We start from the raw sequence: 25,844 nt of genomic DNA, 5'->3' as shown, positions 1-25,844 counted from the left end.
GTTATCTTCAAAAAGAGACCAAAACTATGCCGATACTCCAAATGGTTCAAGTACAGCATCAAATTTACTTTGGTGCACCTTTCGTTCAGGTAAAACTGCCAGGTGGAATTGCAAAGGGCTACAGACAATATGCTTACACTGATAATATTGACAAAGTTGAGGTTAACATGTTGACTTGGCCCTCAGCAAGCATGACAGTTTCTCATGCTGCCGCTTGCAAACTTAACTGGCCACGCCTTAGCCTATTTAGGGTCTTCAATGAACTGAATTCTGGCAGTCATTTATCCGGCAGCTGAATTTATACATTACTAACATACACTTTTTCAACGAACAATTAAGGAAAATATTAAAAACGCATGGCGGCATGGTGGTGGACTGGTTAGCACGTCCACCTCACAGTTCAGAGGTCGTGGGTTCGGTCCCGGCTCCCTGTGTGGTGTTTGCATGTTCTCCCTGTGCCTGCGTGGGTTTTCTCCGGGTACTCCGGTTTCCTCCCACATTCCAAAAACATGCATGGTAAGTTGATTGGACTCTCTAAATTGCCCCTAAGTGTGATTGTGAGTGCGGATGTTTGTCTCTGTGTGCCCTGCGATTGGCTGGCAACCAATTCGGGGTGTCCCCGCCTACTGCCTGAAGACAGCTGGGATAGGCTCCAGCATGCCCCGCGACCCTTGTGAGGATAAGTGGTATCGATAATGGATGGATGGATGGATTAAAAACGCAATGCTAACAAATGTGAAAAACACTATATTATGCATTCTCGGCCCATGTGTAATCCTAGCTAAAGTAATAAAGTAATATTTAGAATACATCTTTAAAACTAAAGGTTGAAGGTGCATGCAGCACGCCAATCCTAAAATGAAGGAATCGAATACTGTACTTTGTACTTGAAGCAATCTCGCTAACAGACATACAGAGCACTCTCAGCACTGAGCTTGCTTGGCGGAGGTCACGAGTCAAGTGACACTGATGAGTCACATGTTTATGCTGAGCAGTCAGCTGACTGGCAGCCATAAAGGCTTGCGCACAAGCGCAGTTCGCAATTGCATTTGGAGCTTCGACCACTTTCGTCGTGTCTGACGAGCCAGAAAACAGCGGAGTCATGCTTCTTCTAACTCTCCTTTTCGTGTCTTCAGGTAATGCCCAAACCCACAAGGCAAAATGAACATTGATATAAAGCTTATAGTTTGCATAAGTCACCGTGAAGACCTTTTGGTAGTTTAGCTAGTTATTGAAAGGCGGAAGCCACACAAAGTAGCCGTGGTAAACAGTAAACACCAGTACAGGACCACAAATCCGACCGATTGCAGGTGCTACCACGAACTTGTTCGTATAATACCCTAGTTATGGTACAGTTCCCCAAATGTCGGAAGGAATTGTATGACTAGAATTTGTCGTGGTTTAAGAACAATCCGCGCCTCCTGTTAAGCTAGCGTTGTTTGCATCAAAGCTAGCTGCTGGCGAGGAGACGAGCCATGCACCAGTGAAACCATGTTTTTGTTTTCTTTTTTCCACCACGGAAATAAGGCATGAATAAGTGTGCTAATCATTTAGACTTTGTGTTTGTTGATTTCTATTGCTCCCACGCTCATTTTTTTCTCAGGTAAAATATTTTTTGGGCCACATGTGACTCAACCTTATTTTGTGTAACTGCTGTTGAGTCGCATATCACGTTATGCTGAAAAGGGAAGATCGCTAAAGGTCAGCTGCCAGCAACTTTCATTTCAGCATTTTAAAAAGAGCCGAATAGCTCCTGTGTTCTGCTCTGTTCGTTCCCGTTTTGTTCTGCATCGTTTGGTCTACATTTTTTACAGTACAGTACTCAAAGAACTGATCTGACTCTGACTTTGATATACAGTTGCCCTTTGAGGAACCGGACTTTCAAAAAGCGTTTTTATTGCTTAACCAAGTGTGAAGAAAGATATTTGGTTTCCCTGTGTAACGTGCTTATCTTTTCTCTCTAGTATAGTGAGACTGAATAAGCACCTATTTGTTCTGTGCACTTAGAACGTTAACATTCTCACATTCTTCTGTAAAGATATTCGCAAATGGCTTAGTTCAGAAGCCTGAGCCCACTAATGTCAATCCTTGTGGGAAATACTGATTATTTGCTTAATCTTAAGCCATCTAAATGGGAGAAGTTGTTTTTGTTTTTAGACAGCAGTCTTTTTTATCGTTTTAGGATTATTTAGTAAAGTTCTGCCTGGAATACAGCCTGTTATTTCGGCTGTTTGGTCCACATGACTGAAATGGAGAGGGCGAGGACTTTCATCTGTTTTGCCTTTATCTGTGTAGCCACTCTCTCACTTTTGCTTGCTGATATTTTTATAATCATGTATACACAGGCTTCTGTTTCCCATTGAAAACACAGTGGTCAAACACAATTTCTTCCATGACTGAACAACCTCTTTTTTTTCTTTTTAACTCGACTCAACCATTGCTGCATACAAAATGCTGTACATGGAGTAAAAATCAATTGTACATTACAAAAACAGTAAATAACACAAATTAATGAATCTTTTTATCAATTTAAAATGAACAATCAATCAGTTATGTAATTGATCTATTTATCAATCAATTAATACTAACACAAATACAGCAGACATGTTTAATTTTACTTTCAACTATTTATTTGACTTAAATGTGGAATGCCAGATGACTGCTTGATTTAAAAATGTTGCGTGTAGCAGAAAAAAAGTCAAAACAGGTTGTAACATGAATGTTCTTCTGTTTCTATTGAAGCGGTAGTCTCTAAATGATGGTTCTTCTACTCTTGCAGCTGTGGCCACCCCTCTGCTGGGCACGGAGCAGTGTGCTCGTGGACCCCCTTACTGGTGTCAGAACGTGAAGACTGCATCTCTGTGTGGGGCTGTGACTCACTGCCAGCAGAACGTCTGGAACAAACCCCAAATGGTGAGATTCTTCCTGTTTTCTGATGAATTACTTTCATCTTCCTTTTTGTATGAAACATTGATTTTGTTTTAAAATTTTCAGATGAAGATGAGACCTCTGTACTACTGTTAGAGTTGTCTTCTTCAAATGACACTGTTTTTTTGTAATCTTGCTCCAGAAAACCGTGCCATGTGACTTGTGCAAAGAAATGATCATGGTAGTCTTGCAGATTTTGAAGAACAATGCCACACAGGTATTAAAGCATAATTTTTATAATTTAACGATTTTCTTGGCTTGTATTCATATTTCCCCCCAAAATGTTAAGTGACTGTCTGATTGCAGACTGAGGTTATTGGGTACCTGGAGAAAGCCTGCCAGCTCATTCCTGACCAAGGTTTGAGTGCAGAGTGCAATGAGATTGTTGACAGCTACTACCCTATCGTTATGGCAATCATCATTGGAGAACTGGTGAGTGGTCTCTGCACGCTTGTGAGGGCATACTGCTCTATGTTTGACCGCTGAGATAAATTATGCCTCTGCCTCTATGGGTGACAAAGAAAAAGCATCTTGTCAGTGAAGTGTACAGCGCTGATCCAGGGCTATTTATAGGGGAGTGATTTCAAGTTGAAATAGAGAAGCCGTTACGCATAACGGAACCTTGCGGCTGGCAGTATTGTTGCCTCAACTGATTCTATGATCTGTCGTATAGTATCTAAGTGTTTTTTTATTTTTATTTTTAGGAAGATCCTGGTGTGGCTTGTGGAGCCATTGGCTTGTGTCGCTCCCAGCAGATGGCCCTGGCTAAGTTTCAGGACCAGCTGATGTCCAATGAGATACCACAGGTTGACCTCTCTAAGTCAGCTTCACCTTTTCTCCTCAATGTGCCCGGGCTCTTGCACCCACAGGAAACCCCCAAACCAGAAACGCCAGTCAAAGTACACTCTCCACACTGCTATCGAGAAGTACGCTCTGCACCGGTCATTTAACATTGCCTCCTTTCTCTCCTTAGGGAAGTAGTGATGTATGCCAGGACTGTATCAAGTTCATAACTGATGCACAAGCAGAGCAAAAGGTCAATGAATCATTCGCAAGTGCTCTCCTTGTGAAATATGAAGAGAGTTGTGAGAAGTTGGGACCTGGTTTGTCTGACATGGTGAGCACCACACAGCGTTTCATAGATTTCTGTATTTTACCTACGTTCAATAAATATTTGACCTTGGATCTAACACAACCACAGTGGGGTTATAGGGTGAATTGCCATTTTATTTTAGTTTTCCCTGTCCCAACAGGATACACAATGAAACCTCTAAGCTTGATCTGTGTTCATTTTGTGACGCTGGTCAACCTCTGATTTGTTAAGATTCCCTTTTAGAGTATAAATGCAATATCCATAAGACCTTTCAGCCTTTAAAATGGATTTATTTCAACCACTAATGTTAAAACATAAAACACAAAACCCTTTACCTTTAATCACAAGTGACTAGCAGATGGCCGCAAGCCACTAGTCAGCTAGCCTAGAAAGCTAACATACAGTCTACGCCACTCAGTGAATCGCTCGCAACTGGACTGTTCTGGTTGTCTTAGAAGATATTTTGCCTCTCACCTGAGAATTCTTCATCAGTTTGTGTAACGAATCTTGGTTAGGACTGCACCAGCTTGCGTTGGTGTGGAAAACCCAACTATTTAAGCTCCAAGTTGGAGGCACGCCCCAAACCACAAATTGTATCATTCTTTCGGAATGGTTACTGAAATGTTTTATAATGCTGTTCTTTGAATGAGTCCACTTGTTTAACCCCACCGTACACTGTCTAGTCTTCTTTTCTTTTCCTTAATAAAAAAAAAAAAAAAGTTGCAAAAACACAAAAGTTAATCATTTAGTTATGTCTAGTGAGGTGCAGCTTAACTCATATTACACGTGAAGCATTATTTTTCCGAAATGCACATCATGCAAGTTTTATGGTGTTTGAAATTTACATTTCACTGTATTGGAATAGTAATTTTCAGTTTTCGGGTAAAGGTATCATAGAACCTTTTAACTTGCCCTTGATTCTTAGCCATTCAGTGTTCATTTAAAAAAAAAAAAAAGACCTCTGGATTTTAAAACATTGTTATACTAAAGCCTTATGCGATATGCTGATGTCTCAGTTTGTCCCCAGTTTGCAACTTTAAAAGAAAAAAAAATGATGGAAGCACATTTCTCACTGACTGACTTGTCACTCTCCCCTTTATAGTGCAAGCAGTATATCAGCATGTACGGTGGCCTTGTTCTTCAGATGATCTTTTCCATGGTGAGTCCCCACATGTCAAGATATACCTAAAAGTGTGTTCTAGAACATATCTACTCATAAAAACTAAAAGGACAACATTGTGTTCCAATTGGTGATGCTAGTCCAGTCTGGCCTGCTGATGTGTTTTGCATCCCACCCATACTCAATTGCCCCCTTCATTCAAATCTTTTCTTCTTCCCTTTTTGGCGCTATGCTGCTTCCCAGGATCAGGTAGGTCTTATATGTTCACACTAGAGCTTTTGAACCCTACTCATATTGACCTGTGCCTGTGCTAGTGTTACTTACCCAACACTGTTGTGACTAATGTCGGACATCTACAGTAGTTTCACTGCTTTAGCATACCATAACATTTTCCTTCTTTTAATGACCTGCATAAGAATTGCTTGGTTTTCCACATCAAATGAGTGTACGGAATATTTGCGTGTGCTGTGTTCTTGAGTCTTGTGATCCGTTTGAGCAAATTAGTCTGCTGTGACTTGCACTGGAAGCACTGCCTCGAACTTACTGTACATGCTTTGTGCTGATCTGCGGCAGATTCGATCTAATACCTCACTCACCGCTGCACAAATATACACTAGCTAAGAGGATATGCGTTAATGTAAGGTTCCAGCAATTTACATTTGCTCTTTAGTAAAGTTGTGCTTGGGGATTAAACACTGTGGAATGGTGTGCAGGTTTCACACATTGGAGCATAAATTTGACCCGTGGCAATTTGAACCTTGTCTTTTTCCGCCCACAGGATCCCAAGGATTGCTGTTCCATGGCTGGCTTCTGTAGTGCAGGCCAAAAGTCCACTCCCATGTTGAAGCTGCAGGCTGCTGAAATTTTACCTGCTGCCAAGGCCGTGCCTGCTCTCAATCTTGTTCCTGCCACCAAGATGGAATCTGCCAAATTGACTAAAGTAACCAGTCAAGCTTAGATGCTTCGTATTTTTTATTTTATTTTTTTTTTTATTTTTTTTTTTTTTTGAATTGCTTGATCCGAATTTTAGATGTATGAGACAATTCCACAAGCGCTATGCTCTGTGTTCCAGCCTATGGTGCGAGTTCAGGAACCCCCTTCATGTGTAATCTGTGAGTTTGTGATGAAGGAGTTGGAACGCATGTTGGATGATCAGACAACTCAGGTAGGGCATGTGTAGATAAAACAAACTGAAACCATATTATATTTATGTAGTTGCTGTTATACATGATTCCACCTTCTACATTTGTCCCAGGAGGAGGTGATTACAGCTGTGGAGAAGGTTTGCACATATTTGCCCACCACCTTGACTGCTCAGTGCAAGGACCTGATCGATACCTACGGCCAGGCCATCATTGAGCTGCTGGTGCAGCAGGCCAATCCAAAGACTGTTTGCACCATTTTGGCACTCTGTAATGATGCCTCACGTGCATATGTTTGTAAGTTCTCATTCTATATGATGGAGGTTAAAAAAGTCCCACCCAACTCCACAAACTTCTCCATGATGCTGTTTGAGCTCAAGTTGGGTCAGCTTTCAATTCACATTTACAGTTGTGATGAATTATCTTCCAGTCACTGTCATAAAACCATTAAAAAATATTTACCAGTAATGTTTTAGGATTATTCATAAGTAGGAGCTAACTAGTCTTTTTAATATGCTTTAAACAATTGAAACATACTCTTTAAGAGATTCCATTGTTCCAACAGCCGGGATAATGTCTGGTGGGGATGTGTTGTACAGTATTTATTCACAACATACCACGACACTTATTTGATTTACTATTGTGGTAAGAGTTTTCTTCTTACTTCGGAGGAGGAAAAAAAAATCTGTCCACAAGCAAAGGAAAGGTGGAAATAACCATTTTACTTATTGATTTAAAGAATACATCTACATGTAGTGAAAGACCAGCTCAAAAACGTTTTGGTTTCACAAACACGCCCAAAAAGCTTTCGGAAGTCTTAACCCTTGCTCATGTGGACAAAACGTAAAAGTAATGAATACCCGCACCCCCAAATTGGCTATTTTTGCGTGGATATTTTATTAACTTTATCTTACTCTTTGATTTAAAAAAAAAAAAAAAAAAAGAATGCATCTAGTTGTATGTGACTGTTGATCTAAATCCAAGACTTATTCCAGCTGCCCTTGATAAGACTGACCTCAAAAGTGACGCCTACTGCAAGGTGTGCAAGATGGCTGTCTCCTACATCGATGGAATCCTTGAAGCGAATGCCACTGAGGCCGAGATTAAAGAGGCAGTGAGGAAAGTTTGCAGTTTCCTGCCCGCCTCCTTCCAGCAAGAGGTGAAAAGATTCACATACAACTATGTGAACCATCTGTTATTCTTCTGACTGTCATATTCACGCTTGTGTTTGTCGACAGTGTGACCAACTGATTGTAGAGTACGAGCCCATGCTTGTGCAACTGCTGCTTCAGGCGCTCGACCCGGACTTTGTGTGCCTGGTGGGTATATTATTGGCTTCACCGTGTGTAGGTCAGGAAAGTTTGGTGTGAACCTGTTGTGTGTGTGTTAATAGCAACTGGGCGCCTGTCCTGAGGCTCTGCGCAGACTGATGGGAAGAGAGCAGTGCATCTTGGGACCGTCATTCTGGTGTAGGAACATGCAGACAGCAACCCAGTGCGATGTATGTCACCTGCACGTCTATTTTAGAACTTCTCTTAAATGTGTCAGTGCTTTTGCACAACTTGCTGTTCTCTAATAAGGAGCCGAATGGCTAATTTCTATCAAGTGTTTGATCCATGAGTCGAACGATAAGTTTCCTAGTTCAATTGGATTCGGCGTTTCACCTGATGACATCATGAGACCAAGACGGCATCCAACAACTGATCAACCATGTCTTGCAATTGTGAGGCTTCAAAGAGGAGCTTCCCTGAGGAAAGCGGCAACTAGTTTAGTCACTTCACAGAAAGGCACAGAAGTGGACATCCTTGAAAATGTTTTGGTCAATTCATGGATCAAGCACCTGTTGGAAATTTTTGCCATGAAGCTGGCTCGAGACCAGAAAGTTGTGCAAAAAAAAGTTATTGTAGCATGGCGCATTTGCACATGTTTTGGGATGGTCAAGTTCACATGTAAAAGTTAATATTGCACTTAAGGTTCATTTAGAAAATTTTCCCAGAAGCTGAATATCCGTAACTTTTTGTGATTGGATTTATTAGCACTAGTATTATATGGATGCATTTTGAGTAACAAATTGAAGTGATCCCAACTTTGAAGCTGTCTCATTTGTCTTTCAGGCTGTGGCTCACTGCAAGCGCCACATGTGGGCATAGAAGAGGACCAGCGTCCAGACACTTTTTAGGGAATTAACTGCATCGCTGCTTCCTATTTCAATGGTTTATTCGTTTCTCTACTAGACTAAGTGACTGTTTAATTTGATAGGATTCGTGGAAAGGGACTGGTCTTTATTTTCCCCCCTCTGGGGCAGGGGTGGGTGTCAATTACATGTACACAGACCTGTTTTCCAAAAACAGGCCAATTTAACACTGTAAGATTTCTCAGTTTGGCATATTGGAGTTGAATTGCTCCATATGTAGTAACAAAAGTTCAGTTTCACATGTTAGTGTGTCAAGAGCAACGCGTCATTGTTATGGCTTTTTCTCCTTGCAAGAGCACACAGATTATGTATAAAAAAAAATGTTTTTGTCAGATTGAACCTTTAGCAGCATGTCGGATTCTCAAGAAAATGTTTATTTTTGTCAGCCATAATGTTTTATTGCGATGTTTTTTTTTAGGACATAATGTGGCCTGGAGTGTTCCTTCTATTGTTTGCACTTTCACAGTTGTTTGTAACTGGTAGTTTTTACACCGAGCATCTTCTCTTCTGCTTCATATCCTGAGCCAGCTGTAAGTTGATCTGATAATTTTAACTATTAAAATGATCCAAATCAGTGGAACTGAATGTGTCATTTAAACATTCGATAAGTGCATACAACTTTTAGGAACTCTTGATTATTTCAGCTTGTTTGATGGCATACTGTCCTACAAAATGCTCCCACAAATGTGAACAATTGATTGCAAATGAGATGTATTTTTCAAGTAAAGTAATTTAGTGGTAAAAAAAAATAGTCCAAACCAGTGAAAGTTTGACAAAGCTACATTTTGAGAATTACATGAATTTATTACATTGCAAAATTTGCACACTAAAATGCCAAATAACCTTTTATGTACGTAGGCATAAATATTCTAGCGATGGTGTTAATAGTTTAAAGTTTGATTGCTTTGTTGCGAGTGTGCCTGTGTTGTCTTTGTGATGACTACAAAGGGACTTTGCAATTGAAAGGACAGGATGGCCATATAAGTGAGTGAGTGACAGGGTTGTGAGCTGTGGCCAGTAGCAGCTCTTGAGTGCAGGGGCGGAGCTTTTTGTGTTTTTTTTCTGCCATTTTCACAAGGATGATGGATTTATCAATATTGACTTCAAATTTAAATAAATGTACAATTGATCTGAATACTAACTAATATAACTAGTGACCACCTGTGAGTTGTGAGCATATTCACGCCATCAGACTCGGCGGAAATGTATGACTGCAGCCAATCAAGTGTCTATAGTTTTTCCTTCTAACTTTGGTTTGCAAGTTGACGTTGAACAGTATCAGCCAATAAATGAAAGAAGCAGTGAACAGAAAGTAAAAGTAACAATGACCAAACTTGCAGTGAAAGGCGCAGGTGTTGGGCAGCCATGACTAGGTGTAATCTTCTGAAGACGAGAGCAGTTCCTTCCCATCGCTTTTGTTGCGGTTAGGGTTAATATGAAGAATGGCATAATTGTGCTTGTCTAAGAGAGATCTGAACTTCATATTATTCAGTTTGTCATTTTATTTAAATATATGACGTCTCGGGACAGGATGGATTGTGCTCAGTGAGAGAAATATTCAGGCCCACCCTCATTTTTCCAACCATTAGCCACGTTCTGGCTCCGCCCCTGGTGCAAGGTATGTCATCAAAAACAATGTATAGCAAGTAGCACCCAAATGAAGTGGAAATGATGAAACTGAGCAGAATTTGCACCGCCTGCACACGTAAACATTAGTAGTTTAGACGGTAATAACTAGCCAGCAGCCACCGGATGAAAGCAAAAATCAACCCTTCCAATAATCCAAATGTGTTGTGAACCGATCATACCACTTCCAACGATAAACATAATGAAAATCAAACGAAAAACAGCTGAATGAATGAATGCATACATACATACATACGTACACACACACATACATACATACATACATACATACACACACACACGTCTGAGCGTGTCGCGTGATGACGCTGCAGCGCGCCGTTCTTAACCTCAAAACTGAATATGTCTGGCGCTTCGACCATGGCACTGAAACCAAATTGTGGTTCATCATTTAGTCGCTGTCTGCTTTTTTAATGCAGTTTTAAAGGTAACTTTATTTTTGGAACATCACAACCCGGATCTCATCCTCAAATGTGGCATCCGGTGTGTTTTCAGAATTACAGTATGGGTTATTTTTTTCGAAATAATTTCATGCCATCAAATGATTTTTTTTGATTGGATAGAAATTTGTCAATATTACCGAGTGCGCAATTCTCGGGTTTTAGAAAGTGAAGTATAACTTGTACTTTTGGTGATCCCTTAGTCTGAAAAACTAAGACCGGAAATACTGTGGTTGTCGCAAGTACACGGAATGGGTGCGTGTTTGTATGCTGTTGTTTATCGGCACTCCAGACCAGAAAAGACGCGAGGAGAAATATGTGTTGCTGTTTCACTGCAAGAGGAGACGACATAAGAAACAGTCTGTGACCTAGCAACAGTGAGGTAAGTTTTGACATTTGTCTAATCGCCATGACAGTCGTTTTGTTAAGCGACCTGCCACAGAACCTTTTGTGGAATACCCCAAGTAAGCAGCTGTATGGCTGTTTAATTTTGTCCTCGTTAACCAGCACTAACATACTGTCATCATAATTAAAATGGCATGGCAAATGTATGTCTGAAACGTAGACGCGGTTGTGTTCATTGAGTGAAAAGCCTTTATGTTACCTAACTTGAATGTGCCTAGTCTGCAGTCTCGAGTTGAGCGTGTCACTGCATTTTCCAGGCTAGTGTCATGTGAACAAATTGCTTCCTCATTGCTTTCCATATACAGCATACTACATGAGCTTTCATTTGTCCTGACTTGCCACTTTCCGTTGACTATTTCTGTAAAGCATTAGTAAGAATTTATCTGTAAAGTCTTCTGCGACCGTGCAGGTGTGTGCTCCTACCAGGTAGTACTGAGAGCTACTTCTTGGTTACTGATGAGGGCGAAGTTTGACACACGCTGGAATAAGCTCAAATTACCTTTAACAATGTGGTATGATGAATGATATTAATTTATGTGATGACACTGATCATGTTAATGATTTCTCACAATAATTAGGAAACATAAATACAAATATGAAATGCTTTTTTTTTTTTTTATTAATCTCTTCCATTGTTTACATTTTCAACTGATCACTTATACAACATTAATAGAAAATCACAATGCCCCATCACTGGTGAGCTATTTTTGAAACAGGCCTGTGGGCTACTCATGCTGTCCATAGGGGCTACCTGAAGTCTGCGGGCACCACGTTGGTGGAGCCTTCTCTAGACCTTTCATAGATAAAAATGTCGGGAGACTTGATCAGCGACAGCTTTAAAACAAAGGATTTTGAGAGGAGCTGTAAAAGGAATGGACCAACATCCCTCCTGGGCTGTGTACAACAACAGTGTGAAATTTACCAAATTGTAACATAGAAGGTTCTGGCCTCATGCCAGCAATATGATAATGAGACACATTTCCCTCAAATGTTTGGACATTTCTTTACAGGTGGTACACGTTGAAGAAATCTGTCCAAGCTAATGCTCCCACAACTTATATTTGGTCTTCTGGACAAGCTGAAAACAGTAAGCTTCTTCACATATGTTGGAACCTCCAAAGTTGAACACGATGCGTGACTGGTTGGTTTTCGAAATCATTTTTCACTTTGGAATCAGTGGAACGTAAATAAATTTGTTTGAGGCTCAAACTTTCGCCGTTAGAAAATTATTCATTCATTTAATTAGCAAATGTAAAGAAAAATTAACAGAAGTAGTTAAATAAAACTACTCCCTTTGTAAAGAGGCCGCCCAAACAGGTAAAGGAGAGCCAATAGGAAAATGTTTGCACACCTAGTAATGTTTTGTTTAGATTAAGTATCCCCCCAAGACCCCTAACCCCGTTGATTACCTTCCGAAGGGCAATATAAGTAGGGATGGTTGAGGATCATGATATAACGTAACCGGCTGCGAGCATATTTACTCCATCAGACGTAGAGCTTTTCAGCGTTCATCAGATTTCCTTCTAACTTTGATTTGCAAGTTGAAATAAACAGAATCCACCAATAAATGAAAGAAGCAGTAAACAGAAAGTAATGGTTATAATGTCTGAAGGTGCAGCTGATGAGCAGCCATGATTTGGCATAAACTTCCAAAGATGAAGCCATTTTGACAAGATCCTGCGGTACCTCCAGAGCAACTTGGAGGAAGCCGTTGTGCAAGGTATGTCATCAAAAACAAGGCAATGCAACTTAACCGTTGAATCATTTTCAAGAAGTAGCACCCAAGTGATGAAGTGGAAGACATGAAAATGCGAGCAGACTTTGCACAGGCTCTATAATTAACTTTATTGCCACTACCAATGTTTTAGAAGTGGCAATTTCAAAGCAAAGTTGATTTTTATAGGCCTACCGTGTGGGGGGTAAATAATGATTTCATGCCCTCGTAAGTTTGCTACTTACAAAGATCGTTTCCTCTTCAACATGCATTTCATCCATTTCTCAGATTTCTATGCGACACTGTACACTGCAACTTGCAAATGGACGGAAAAGCAGCTGCGCACCCCAGCCTCAATTCCTCCTATATCCCCGTTGCCCTCGACAACTCCATTTCATCCGAGGATGAGGAGAGCGATGATCAGACTCCTTCATCTGTGTCCCTGGCCGTACGCTACACTCCCGATGACCGCTACTCTTTGGTCTACATCATCTTCTTTCTCATGGGCATCGGCTCTCTGCTGCCTTGGAACTTTTTCATCACGGCCAAAAGCTACTGGCTTTACAAAATGAGTAACAGCACAGAGGAGCAGCGGTCTGGCCTCAGCGTGAGTATGATATATAAGAAAGAGCTGTTGTGTGTGTGTGTTACAGGGATGTGATGCATGTGACTTTGTGGCTGGCAACACATTAACAAAATTAGAAGCGCCTCAGAAATTTGTCAAAGTTAGAGGAGTTTAAGAAAAAGATTGCCAAAAGCTAGGATCCACTAACGCTTGATCAAATCAACACTGATTGGACTAAAAAATTGGTCATTCATCGGTTCACGAATTTGCCTCTTTTTCCACACAGCCCTCATAAAATCAGAGGAGTAACAAAAGACCCTGCCTTCGTCCACTATTTACACAGAACAGAGCAAAGCGGAATATTGCTACAATTCTGTGCTTTCATTCACACAGTGATACGGCATTGCCCAGTCAGCTTACAGGTATTAGACATCATGTGTGAGGACATCAGCGTCAAGTGCGACAAATAAAATAATTTCATTACATCACCCATGTCACGGTATTGCAGAATTGCATTATTATGCACAGATGCCACCCCCTCATCTGTTGCCGCTGTTAATACCACCCGCGAAGGTGTAAGACTGATGGCTCGACTTTGTCCTTCCATTTTGTGTCCACGGAGAAAATGGCAGCTTTTAGAAACCATGTACTCATCGTACCACAACCTGTTCTAACATGACTGACCCAGTGATGGCAACAAGGCCCATATGGGCATGGGTGGATAAGATGGGCATGTTGAAACGTGAACCAAATCCATCATCTTCGCAATGAACTTTGAATGAGATTCGTAACCTTTCTTTGGAAAGTTCTCCTTTTCTTTTATTTTGAGTTAATATTAGCACGGCGTCATATGTGGGCATGTCAGACATTAAATAGCAGGCTTTTATTATAGAGAACACAAACTGGATGATTTCTCCCTTGTTCTTCAATATTCTTTTGGGGGGGGGGGGTAAATTCCCTCATGTTCCACCTTTTATTTGTGTGTGCATACTGTCACAACAACTCCTTGAGCAAGTGTGTTGTTCTTCTCCTATTCACAGGACTACTTTGAAAGTTACCTGACATTTGCTTCCACGGTGCCTTCCGTGCTGTGCTTGATTCTCAACTACATTCTCGTGAACAGGTCACTTGCATCAACATCATTACATGAACTAACATCCAAAATCCTTTAAAAAGTTGTCGAGTGCTGTCATACATCTGCTTAAATGTCCTGTACATAAATATGCTGCGCTGTGCTGCCTTGCGCTTTCCAGGCTGTCTCCAAATGTGCGCATCCTGTCGTCTCTCTTTGTCATCCTGCTGGTGTTTGTCGGGACCACCGTAATGGTCAAGGTGGATGTGTCCCACTACAAGGTGGAATTCTTTGCGGGCACACTGGCCAGCGTGGCTGTCATCAGCGGAGCGTCGAACATCTTCTGCGGAAGTATGTTTGGCATTAGCGGACACTTCCCTATAAGGATCTCTCAAGCCCTCATATCAGGTAAAGACTTGGGGCCTGATTTATAAGATAAGATCAACTTTATTGTTCCCAATGGGACATTGGAAACTTAAGTTTATAAACTTAAGTCGTATGCATGCAAAAACAGGTGGAAACGTGCTCACGCAGAGATGTGGAAGCTGATCTACTAAGCGGGTGCGTCCGGGATTGTGCCTGTCAAATGAGCAATACTGCCACACGGTTCATTTTGCGTGTTCTTGGAGGAGTACTCTATATGCGTGTAGATAAATTTAGCGCATAGGGTATGATTTATCGAAACTTATAGAAACTGAGAGCTTCTTCTTTGGTACCGATTAATGTGAAAGGCTACTACCATTTTGATACACACTTCTGAATTAGTACATTTGCTCAAATTACCTTGAGTACATGTCATTGATAATGTCTTATATTGATTTAAAGACATTATATTTTTCACAATTATCAACAATGATTGATCGAAGTAGGAAACGGATAAATATCAATATGCAACAATTTATTTCTGTGAGTTTTGGCCAGCGGTTACATTTTCAAACGATCACTTCAACAATCTTCCTTGGAAATCACAATGTCCCATCACTGATGAACTAATTTTAAAACAGATCCACGGGTTACTCACGGTCTTTAGGGGCCACCTCTTGCCCATGGGCACCATGTTGGCGACGCCCGCCTGTGACAAATTTGGATGTCTGATTTTGCATCTTAAATACCACGCCCGAAAGTGTGCTGTCTCAAATTTTCAACGCAATTTTAAAATCAAAGTAAAATCAGGAAAAAAAGAGCTTTTTTGTGCTGGCTCCCCCAAAATTATTGAGCAGTAAATTAATGAAACATTTTTGGAATGTGAGAGGAAGCCAGAGTATCTGGAGAAACCTTACATAAGCATGGGGAGAACATGCAAACTTCCTACAGAAAAGAAGGAGAATTCAAGCCTCGAAACTCAGAACTTCATTCTAACCACTGGACCATTGTGCTGCAGTTCTCAAAGGGAAATATTAAAGTCATTGTCAGTCAGTAATTTAATGTCATTCCATCTGCATACTGTATAATTTTCTTATCGTCTTAAAGGGGAAGTCAACCCAAACATTTTCTTCAAGAATATGTTCTATGCAGGCCCACATGAAACAAGGCATTCTGATAAATACTGCGTTTTGTGGAATAAGAATTAATCTACCCGGTTTTAGCCATCACTGGGGGCGGCCATTTTGTCACGTCTGTCGACGGAAAATGACATCACAGTTGCTCGGGGCTCAGATAACGACCGATCACAGTTCACCTGTTTTCTGAAGCTGAGCCATGATTGATCATTACCTGAGCCCCCGAGCAAGTGTGATGTCATGTTCTGTCGACAGAAGTGACAAAATGGCCGCCCCGTGAGATGGCTAAAAACAGGTGGATTTTTCTGCTTAATTTACAATCCACAAACGCAACATTAATCAGAATGCCGTGTTTCATCGAACATATTCTTGAATAAAAACATTTTTGGGTTGACTTCCCTTTAAGGCTTTGTCTGTTTAATTTGCAAAGAGGTTTCAGTGACTGACCGGGTAATCTATTGTGTCACATAGGTCAGGCAATGGGAGGCACACTAAGTGCTGTTGCATCAATAGCAGACCTTGCACTGGCTGAGGACGTGGCAGAAAGCGCCCTGGCGTACTTCCTGACTGCAGACATCTTCATCCTGCTCTGCATCTTTGCATACCTGTTGCTCCCCAAGCTGGCCTTCTCCAGGTGCACAATGATCCATACACGAGCTTTATCTGTCATTTCCCCTCACACGTATTTTGTGAAGAAGAAATGTGGATAGGAATGAACAGCATAGATGAGGTTGAGCTCATCCTCTTGAGTAGGCTGAAGAGAACTTCAACCACCATTTTTCACACAGAGGAGTGAATTAAAGTGCAACAGCAGCAAAAGATGGTGACATAGTAGTCATTTTAAAGGGACTGAAATGTTAATTTTACTTTGGCACAAAAATGTTTTTGTGAACAGAAACATGACCAGAAAAATATCACGCAGTAGGTTTGGCCTTGTTTTTGTTTGGCTGACACTAAAGGCTTTGGTTAAGGTGGATTGACTTCTGAATAGTTCTAACAGCTATTCATTTTGGCTCAAAACCTTCAGATGACTGCTTGGAAAAAAAAGAAAAGGCCCCTTTTCTAAATCATACAGTCAATAGAAGAAGATTGAAAGTGTTGTCTGTGAATGTCTTCAAAATTTGAAACATTTGGATGCTTTTTGAAGGAAGAGTTAGCAAATGTTGTCAAGATGCGCAACAATGTAGACTCCTATCCCAAAATACTGAATGTTGTCAAATGTCATGAAGACAATAGGCGCTTCACAACAGTACTGTATTAGTTTGGGGTTATGTGCTAACTCATGCTATTACCATTTGATTCCTTCAAAATGACATTTCATTTCCTCTTAATATTACTTAACTCCACTAATACTAGGACTTGTTTTTTCTGGTAAAGTTTTTACCACATATGATTGAGGATTTTTTTCTATGCGTGATTAGACACCTCTATTATCCATTCTTCTATTTTCGATTCCTTGTTGCAACCCCGATTTGTACAGTTTTTTGTGTTAACGTTCTTAAAATATTTTCCACAGCATATTGTTATAACTGCGTTTTTTTTTTTTTTTCAATATTTTTATTTTCTTGTTTTCAATAAATTTTTCTCAAATCTCTTACTTTTATTTAGTTTTACCAAAGGGCTACTCCCTACCTATGTGCTTATAAATTGATTACATTTTTAAAAAAATATATATACAGTGCATGTATTACAATATAATATGTATGTATACAGTGTAAACATACATATATACATAAGAAATATATAAATTTAGAAACACAAATCGAACAAATACACAGCCTAAGTTTACTACAAGAAACATGAATTCAGAAAATAGTATGTGATGATCAATGAAATATGTCTATGATATATAACATATGTTGCTTTTCTCCTTCATATAGATACTACATGATGGCTGCCACGATCACCATTGCAGGAGAGAGCAGCGCAGGAGGAGGAGCAGCCCTCGCCCAAATACCTCCGTTGAGGCCCATTCTGAAGAAGACGTGGGTTCTGGGATTGAGTGTCTTTTGCGTGTTCTGCGTGACCATCATGGTGTTCCCCGCGGTGTTGTCTGGCATCCAGTCCGTCGACAAAGACAGCGGCAGCCCTTGGACCAACACCTACTTTGTTCCCCTCGCCGCCTTCCTCCTGTATAACGTTGCAGACTTTTGCGGCAGGCAGTCCACCGCCTGGCTGCAGGTACCGGGCCCCACCAGCCGACTTCTGCCCGCGCTGGTTGCGTGCCGCTCCGTCTTAGTGCCTCTCATCATCTTCTGTAACTACCAGCCCAGGGACCACCTCCACACTGTGCTCTTCACTCACGATGTGTATCCCATCGTCTTCAACTGCCTTTTAGGCTTCTCCAACGGCTACCTGGGGACTCTGCCGATGATCTACGGGCCCAAGGTTGTGCCCCGGGAGCTGGCAGAGGCCACCGGAGTGGTTATGTCCTTCTTCCTTACTTTGGGACTTACTGTTGGATCTGCTCTTTCCCTCGTTATTGTGCACATTATCTGATTATGTGCAGTGTGCATCGTTACGGCTCTGAAGGAACGTTGCAATATACACTATCTCACAAATGTGAGCACAGTAAGCCCTTGATAAGGACCAGGCCTTGCCGCGAATAATGACAATGCGTGAGTAATTGACGCCCACCCTACTAAGAGTTAAGGCCTAGATAGACCAATCCGACGTTGGCCAACCGCGACAGACGCTTACCCCCTTTGGCGTCGGGCCGGCTGTCGGCAGGTCACGCTGGAAAAATACACCGAAACGACAGACAGCGACGCTGACCATTAAAGTACCTTCTGCGCATGCATAAGATATAATACCCTTCCATACCATCGGCGGCGGTAGTCACTATTTCTCATTGTTAGAAAAATCCAACCGGAAAGCTATTAATTATAAAAACGTAAACAATGCATTCAGCTCTATTCTTCACTCAAGATGAACTCCCATGCAAAGTAAACCGTCACGTTCTTGACACGGTATCTTGAAATACTTAAATTGTCAACCCTCGCTCTTGTACTTGTAAGAAGATTAAGGGAGCGAAGGCGTGCTCACTATTTATCCGCATTTGTCACTTCCCGCCGGTGCTGCGAGCGCTGATTTGCTAGCTAACAGCCAATCGGAGTGACCAAATGTCATGACTGGCAAAGCCGATTCAACATGCGTAAACGACCACCTGACGCTTACAGACGGGTTACGACACTACGACGGCGGTCACTACACCAATCAGACGGCGCATTCAGACGCTACGACGCTTCACGAACTCCGACGATGGTTTGGTCCAACTAGGCCTTTACAGTTGCCTATAGCTGTAATAAGATGGCAGGCCACAAGATGGTGGCAAAGCAATACTTTTGTGAGTGCCAACACAAATGCGTGGGATAACTGTACACGCTTCATATTTTTGTTAATTTCTTTATTATATCTTTTTTCATGGGGCAACATTGAAGAAATGACAATGCAAATGCTTGTGTAACTTAAATTTACTGTCGGTGCAAAATTACTCAACACATAGCCATTACTGCCTGTACCGCTGTCAACAAAATAGAGTACACATACCCATGTGAAAATGTGCAAATTGGACCCAATTATCCCTTTTCTTTCTCTGGTGTCGTGTGATTTGATTTGTCAGTGTTACAAGGTCTCAGGTACTAACAGGGAGCATGTGTGCTAAATTTGTTATCCTCCCACTGGTCAGTGGAAGTTCAACGTGACACCTCATGGCAAAGAACTCTCTGATTTGGGAGGGAAAAAGGCCATACTGAGAATGTCCTCTCCATAGTAGACCAAAGAAGTTGAGTGCACATGGTCAGCGTCATATCCAGAGGTTGTGTGAGAGCGTTAACATCAAATTAACACACCTGTGTCCCATACACTCGGTGTGGCATCAAAAATAATAAATAAATATATCTTTCGCATCACACCAATGAGGGAAAATGGCTGAATGTCCAGTTTGCACAATTTCACCTCAGGGCGTAGTTACTTTTGATGACCAGTGGTTTAGACATTAGAAATTTTGTGTAGAATTATTTTGAGAGGAGGACAGTAAATTTACTTCTCTCTGCCAGTGTCAATTGAAAAAGAACAGCGCAGTATTTGATCATGTTTTGGATGTCAAACCCCGCTGTTAGCTGCGGTTATTACGTTTTTGTTGTGTTATGTTGGAAACAGCACGTGACCTCAAATAATCATGTTGTTAAAGGTGTCCTTAATTAACTTTAAGGAAAAATATAGTATGTGTCCATCCTGCACACTCACTGTGTCAAATGATGCATGATGTACATGCATACATGTACAGGTGGAGCTCAAGAAATCAAAATATTGTGGCAAACATTTACTAATTATAAAAGTGAAACACATAGGTTTGCTACAGGGAGTGAAATATTACATGGTTGATGATTATAGCTTACAGCTAACGAAAACAGCAAATTATCTCAAGAATTTAGAATATCACATAAGAAACAATCAACAAAAAACTTGTATGAATCGGTACAATGTTTCACTTTTTAATTCAAGTATTTATTATGCTCTTTTCACTTTGGTTTTTTTCACATTGTTAATTATCTTTATATTGTTGATTATTGTCATTGTTTTTATACAAAGTTAGCTTTCAATCTTTTCTTTTTGTAACTTGGAGTGTTATTGAAAAATGGCTTTCACTTACGACAATGGCCAACAGAGGGTGGCAAAGGGCAACATTGGGAGCCCTTGTCTGAAGCGCTAAAAATATTTAGACTTTCCTCTCATGAAATACAGTACTTGAAAACACACACTTATGTAACTCCAGACAATCATTTAATAAACAATTTAATCAGTAATGATTGATCATCATAATTTATTTGTTAACTACTTGGGCTGCACGGTGAAGAAATTATTAAAATGTCCGCCTCACACACTGCAGAGGGCGTGGGTTCGAATGCGGCCCGGCCTTCCTGTGCGGAGTTAGCATGTTCTCCCCGTACCTGCGTGGGTTTTCTCCGGGTGCTCCGGTTTTCTCCCACATTCCAAAAACATGCATGGTAGGTTGATTCAGCTCTAAATTACCCCTAGGTGTGACTGACTGCAAATCAATGCAAATGCTTCCTCTACTCGGTGAAACCAAACAACCGATGTATTGTATTCCGTTTGCCTGTGACTAGTAGTCCAAATAATCCTGACAAATCAAATTACAACGATGCAAAGTCCAATGCTTTGCAATGGACGGACCACGGAGAGCTTCGTTTCACCGTTATTAGTGGTATGTGGTGGTCATCACGTTATTATTGATTTGGGGTATAGTTACACTAAGTAATCAGGTGGCCAGTCGGCTAATTGTATGCTCATTTGTTTGTGCTGTACTTCACAACAAAATAATTACAGATGGGACAAAAAATACAATTTCACTGGATTCATGTGTTATGTGTTAGTAACACAGTTACCTGGCTGGTGGAGCAGGGGAGGAGATGCCAGTGTCCCACTGTGCCTGACTGCGACTGTGCTACCAGTACACTGCTGTGCTGCGTTCACGTGACAAAGGACGCGAGAGTGGCAGAGGTCGAGTATGTGTGCGGAAGCGGCGCATATCGGGGCATTATTTTCACGCGTTTTGGTTGTGCACATTTTCTAAAAGATCGTGCCAACTGTTTGAAAACAAACACAACAACAACAAAAAAACGAACTTTCCAAAAGGCACTTTTTTTTAAGAGAGGGCAGAGCGGCAAGTGCTTTCAGCACCACCTGATGTCTATGTGTGCTCTATGCTTGTGAGGATAAGCGGTTTGGATAATGCATGGATGGATGGATGGATGTTAACTGCAGTACTTTGAATTGGCTGCAAGTCAAGGAGGTACTGCAAATGTCAAACTTTAACGTGTGTCAATGGGTAAACATTTGTATGCCCCATTGCTGCAGATACAGTATGTCATAGAATCAGAGGACAGGGGTTTGACACCTGTGAGGTTTCACAAAAATAACCACACGGAGGCTGCTATTAAACTAAGAAATATAATTTATTGCATAAAAATTATATTTAGTTACAGGTAAGAAGGCTAGATGTGTATTTACAATTGGTACTTTACAGAGATAAAATGTCACGGAAATACTTTCAACATTTTTTTGTAAAAATTCCTTTTTATTTATTTATTTTTTTAAGAAAGTCTTTTTCAACAGCAACAAAGAGAAGTTTAGTCCATTTGCAGCAACATGTATCAGAGCTACACTGAACAATCCAAAAAGATCTGAGAGAATAAATACTGGTCTACATTAGCCAGTCTCTGCAACAAGAAAGCCACGAATAGCGTCCATGACCTTGCTCCAGTTATCCAATCCAGAAAGTTGCACCTCAGAAAAAAAAAAGTTAAGCATTCCTGCGCCGCTTTTTGCTTGATACAAAAATCAAAAACCCTGTCTTGTGTTTTGCTCTTATTTGAAAAAATAGACTTATTCTTTCAGGAGGCAAAAGAAGTCAAGATGCTTTTCTTTTCTTTTGCGCTTGCATAGCACTTAGAAAGGTGCACCCCTCCTAACCCCTGCACACACACACGCACACAATCTAGCATTCTAGCAATGGGTAGACCATCTGAAATGCCCGCACAAATAAATGTATACATTAAAAAAATGTTGCGGTGCGAAGGTTTGTGCGGCACTCAAATAAAACAGCATACACTGACACACACACACACACACACACACACGCACACATACCAATTCATTCAAGCAGTGGCATGACTCACTGCAGAAAGAGGGATACTTCCGGTGTTTTGGTTTTGAGATTTCAAAGATAGAAACACTTTTTTTTTTTTTTTTTGCCAACATTGTTACAATTCCAGATGTAACAGACATCATCAGTGTTTCCCACCTAACGATTGCTGAAAACATGGACAGCAGTTAAACACTGGCGATGAAAATAGCTTGAGGGTCCTGGCCACAAAACAGGCATCTTAGGAAACTGAGGGACGGGGGGGCGTAATGAGCTACACTGAAGAGACTTAAACGTAGATCAAGTGTTGAGGTAAAAGTCGTACACTCCTGCCTGCCTTGTTTATTCAAGGCATAACTAATCGATTCTGACAAATGTATCTGTGAACTCCTACGGCTGGCACATTTTAAGCACCTCTTCTGATGTGACAGTGGAACCTCCAAAGCGGAACGCCTTAAATGTGATACAATTTCAACCCGTATTCTCTTGGGGGGAAAACAAGTTAAAAAAAAAAAAAAAAAATCATTGGAGTCAGCTAAGTAAGCATCTAAAGACTTGTCTTGATTATTCACCAAGCGGATGCTAACCTAAATAGTATGTAGCTATAAAGGCATAAAGGCTAATGAATAGCATTAAAGTGACCAGAGAAGTTTGCCAAGGAACGGCACATTCACTAGGGCTGAAAGAGATGCAGCATAATTAAGAAGAAAAAGAGTCAGAGAAGGTCCCCAATTATGTAAGTTCCATTGCAGTCCTTGTAGCCGCAGAGCAGAGAAAAAAATATGCCTATCGGTATCGTTTCATGCTCTTGTTTGTATGTGTTGCTGCTCCGTGTGTGTTAAACTGGCAGCTGTTTTTATGTATGGTTTTGTCGAACAATTTGTAATTTAATAATCTTTTTGTTTAATGTGTTTTACGGTAGACTTCAACCGGGAATGGCCAATTACAGTAAACAACTTGAAGCAAGCACGCTGTGCTATTATTTGGAAAGCTGCATGCGCAAGAGTCGTATTTTGGTTTCCTCAAAGTGATATGATATGATAATCTCCAATTTTTTTGACAGAGCAAGAGTAAGAACAGGCACTAAGGAATAGTTTGTGCATTTTAACAAGTTTAAATGTGTTTAAAGCATGTCAGGGGCAGGGGGGGGGGGGGGGGTTAACCTACAATAAAACATGTTTTTAAATATGTTCTCCCTGTATGGTATATTTTTCACCTATTTTGGGTAGTGGTAAGTTTGGAATGTGTCCCCCACAAATAGTTCCCAGTATCCCCCCCTCGCCCACAAACAATGTTGACTATCACTTTCTTAAACTGACATATGCTGTAACACAAGCACCTTTTATTTTTCTCAATTTCTTTACTTTTGTCACATACCCACACTGCACATTTTTATTGTTGTACAGTATTCCTATGTACTGTATATTTATCTTGAAATGCGTAAAGCCAACGTGGTTTTCTGATGCTACCTGTCCAATCTTTTACTTTGATTATGGTTATGTTATGATATATATATTGTGTTGTATTGTGCAAATAAATCAATAAAAAACAACCACAAAAGACAGGATGCGTTCTGATGCAACTCAGACAGACGTACAAGACTTCAGTAAGTCTCAGCACAAGTGACAGTATCGTTGTGCAAACACCTTCCTGATCTCTCTCTCTGAGTGAGTATCTAGACTTTATATTAGTTTTATTGAGTTTCGTTTTTTTTTTTTTTTTTCAATTCAATGTGATCCTGCAATATGCATGAGCTAGGGAATGAGCCCTGACACGAATATTGAAAAAAATACCGCCTCAAAAAGTTAAAAATGGCCTATAGCTGCCACAAGGTGGTGGCAAAACGCCACTTTTATTTTAGACAGTGTTTTGGCCTGAAGCTGAAAAGCAGGTGAGTTTTATAACAAAATCTTTGAGTATGTGTGGAACACTAAACTTGTATCCTAGTTAAAAATGCAAAGTTTTATAATGGCGACACTTTGACTCTGAAACGGATCATTGCACTTTTAATTAATTCCAATGGGAAAATCAATTTTCGAATCAAATTGGAGGCTAAAATGCATCTTGCAACTGATTGTGTTCGACTTTGAAGGCTCCGCTGTCTCACACTGGAATGAAAACACATTCAAAAAGTACAAAATGCTGTTCAGTGGCCTGCAGTGTGCTTAAATCTACTTCATGGCCTGCTAATTCTGTTGTAGAATTAGTACATAGCGAAAAAAAAAAAAAAAACGGGAAAAGAGAACAGCAATGATAAACAATCCCAAATATGGACGATAACTTTAAGCGCGTTCCCCAAAGGAAACTTTTAAAGGATGACCAGAAAACTCTTGCAATTTATTCTCAGTGGATGGGAGTGCGGCAAAGTGGGAGGAGAGATTACACACAAGCACCCCCTGCCAGTTGCAATGATATAGTGCGCACGCCAAGGCTTTGAGGCATTTTGTTAGTACAATAGAAACAGTCACTCGCTCTACTCGACGAGATAAGAAGAGCCCAAAGCCAGACGCTCAAACCCGAGCGTTTCCTTTCGTCCTCGTTTGATTCGTCCGCAACCAATAAGCGAGCCGGTCTTGAGCGAGAGCCGATTAATGACCGCTTTATGTTCCGAGTGCGTCTGCAGCCCGAGGTGCTCGCACGCGCGACAATGGAGATTTGCATTGGTGACAAAAACAATCAGGCGCCTGGCCCGAGGTGTGTGATGGTGTTCAATCATGCACTTCCATGCTGCTACTCAAACGCGGGTAATCCCACGTCTGCTTTTGTCATATTATTCATACTTCAGGGGGCTGAACACATTCCTTTTTTTGTTTTCTACCCTGAAAGCAGCTCTATCTATATACAGTACATGAACGTGGTCATTTTCAGACTTTTTTGTTTTTTTTTGTTTTTTTTTTTAAGCGGAAAACCTCTTAAAACTGGTTTCAAATCTCGACATCGCTTTGGAGGAGTGTTCATGGAAATGAGTTGATGAAGATGTGTCGAAGAGGTAATAGAGTACATGGAAAAGGAACTACAAAGCTTTACCATCTGTGTCGCAGTGGACATATTCAGAGGCGTGTTTATGATTAGTCGCATTTATGTTCTTGTTCCTCCACCGATCAACAATCCCCATCTGTCGTCATGACGACAAGCACCTCACTCTTGCCCATCTCTTCGAGCGCCGTCGCCAGAGAGACTAGGTCTGCGTCGCCTTGGTGACAAGCTTCCCATAAGTCCAGGAGAACTCCTGTGGGGCTGGGCTTTGTTGCAAAGTAGTTCAAGTACCTGAGGGGGGACAATTATACGACAAGTCAGCGGAAACGCCATCGCGGAATAATCGATTCAGAGTCTTTGTCTGTGGATCATTCAGTATGATTAG

The 25,844-nt window shown here is 40.9% G+C and overlaps 3 protein-coding genes across 5 annotated transcripts in view; 2 read left to right on the top strand and 1 right to left on the bottom strand.

Moving 5' to 3' along the window:
- The first annotated feature begins 967 nt into the window (after window positions 1-967).
- On the top strand, window positions 968-9,057 carry psap (prosaposin). Its single transcript, XM_086045531.1, has 14 exons — window positions 968-1,136; window positions 2,780-2,913; window positions 3,071-3,145; window positions 3,235-3,360; window positions 3,633-3,827; window positions 3,902-4,045; window positions 5,124-5,180; window positions 5,920-6,081; window positions 6,214-6,306; window positions 6,397-6,580; window positions 7,279-7,442; window positions 7,522-7,602; window positions 7,677-7,784; window positions 8,398-9,057. Exons 1-14 carry the CDS (start codon window positions 1,103-1,105, stop codon window positions 8,431-8,433), a joined length of 1,593 nt encoding a protein of 530 aa, XP_085901657.1. The 5' UTR covers window positions 968-1,102; the 3' UTR covers window positions 8,434-9,057.
- A 1,739-nt stretch (window positions 9,058-10,796) lies between these two features.
- Window positions 10,797-20,624, top strand: slc29a3 (solute carrier family 29 member 3). 2 transcript variants are annotated; one of them, XM_086044807.1, is made up of 8 exons: window positions 10,797-10,943; window positions 11,977-12,053; window positions 12,579-12,686; window positions 12,969-13,287; window positions 14,286-14,368; window positions 14,499-14,725; window positions 16,288-16,450; window positions 17,697-20,624. In XM_086044807.1, exons 4-8 carry the CDS (start codon window positions 13,003-13,005, stop codon window positions 18,313-18,315), a joined length of 1,377 nt encoding a protein of 458 aa, XP_085900933.1. In that variant the 5' UTR covers window positions 10,797-10,943; window positions 11,977-12,053; window positions 12,579-12,686; window positions 12,969-13,002; the 3' UTR covers window positions 18,316-20,624. The 2 variants fall into 2 exon arrangements, with proteins under 2 accessions (XP_085900933.1, XP_085900934.1); XM_086044808.1 differs by lacking the exon at window positions 12,579-12,686.
- A 1,203-nt stretch (window positions 20,625-21,827) lies between these two features.
- Window positions 21,828-25,844, bottom strand: part of unc5b (unc-5 netrin receptor B) — a 57,035-nt gene continuing 53,018 nt past the window's right edge. For both annotated transcript variants that reach the window (XM_086044805.1, XM_086044806.1), the window contains one exon: window positions 21,828-25,750. In XM_086044805.1, the coding sequence (XP_085900931.1) occupies window positions 25,585-25,750 (166 nt within the window). In that variant the 3' untranslated portion in view covers window positions 21,828-25,584. The remainder of the gene's footprint in view (window positions 25,751-25,844) is intronic.

The sequence above is a fragment of the Filicampus tigris genome, chromosome 11, assembly GCF_054856515.1.
Source record: "Filicampus tigris isolate MCC_2025a chromosome 11, RoL_Ftig_1.0, whole genome shotgun sequence".
In the NCBI taxonomy this organism is placed as follows: Eukaryota; Metazoa; Chordata; class Actinopteri; order Syngnathiformes; family Syngnathidae; genus Filicampus; species Filicampus tigris.
This window is presented reverse-complemented; position numbering and strand designations above follow the sequence as displayed.

Bases quoted from the DNA above. Each gene is read 5' to 3' on its own strand.
- psap (XM_086045531.1), top strand. From the start codon at position 1,103: ATGCTTCTTCTAACTCTCCTTTTCGTGTCTTCAG. The intron at 3,146-3,234 runs GTATTAAAGCAT...GTCTGATTGCAG, and splicing joins TGAAGAACAATGCCACACAG to ACTGAGGTTATTGGGTACCT. The intron at 5,181-5,919 runs GTGAGTCCCCAC...TTCCGCCCACAG, and splicing joins TTCAGATGATCTTTTCCATG to GATCCCAAGGATTGCTGTTC.
- slc29a3 (XM_086044808.1), top strand. From the start codon at position 13,003: ATGGACGGAAAAGCAGCTGCGCACCCCAGCCTCAATTCCTCCTATATC. The intron at 13,288-14,285 runs GTGAGTATGATA...TCCTATTCACAG, and splicing joins AGCAGCGGTCTGGCCTCAGC to GACTACTTTGAAAGTTACCT. The intron at 14,726-16,287 runs GTAAAGACTTGG...TGTGTCACATAG, and splicing joins CTCTCAAGCCCTCATATCAG to GTCAGGCAATGGGAGGCACA.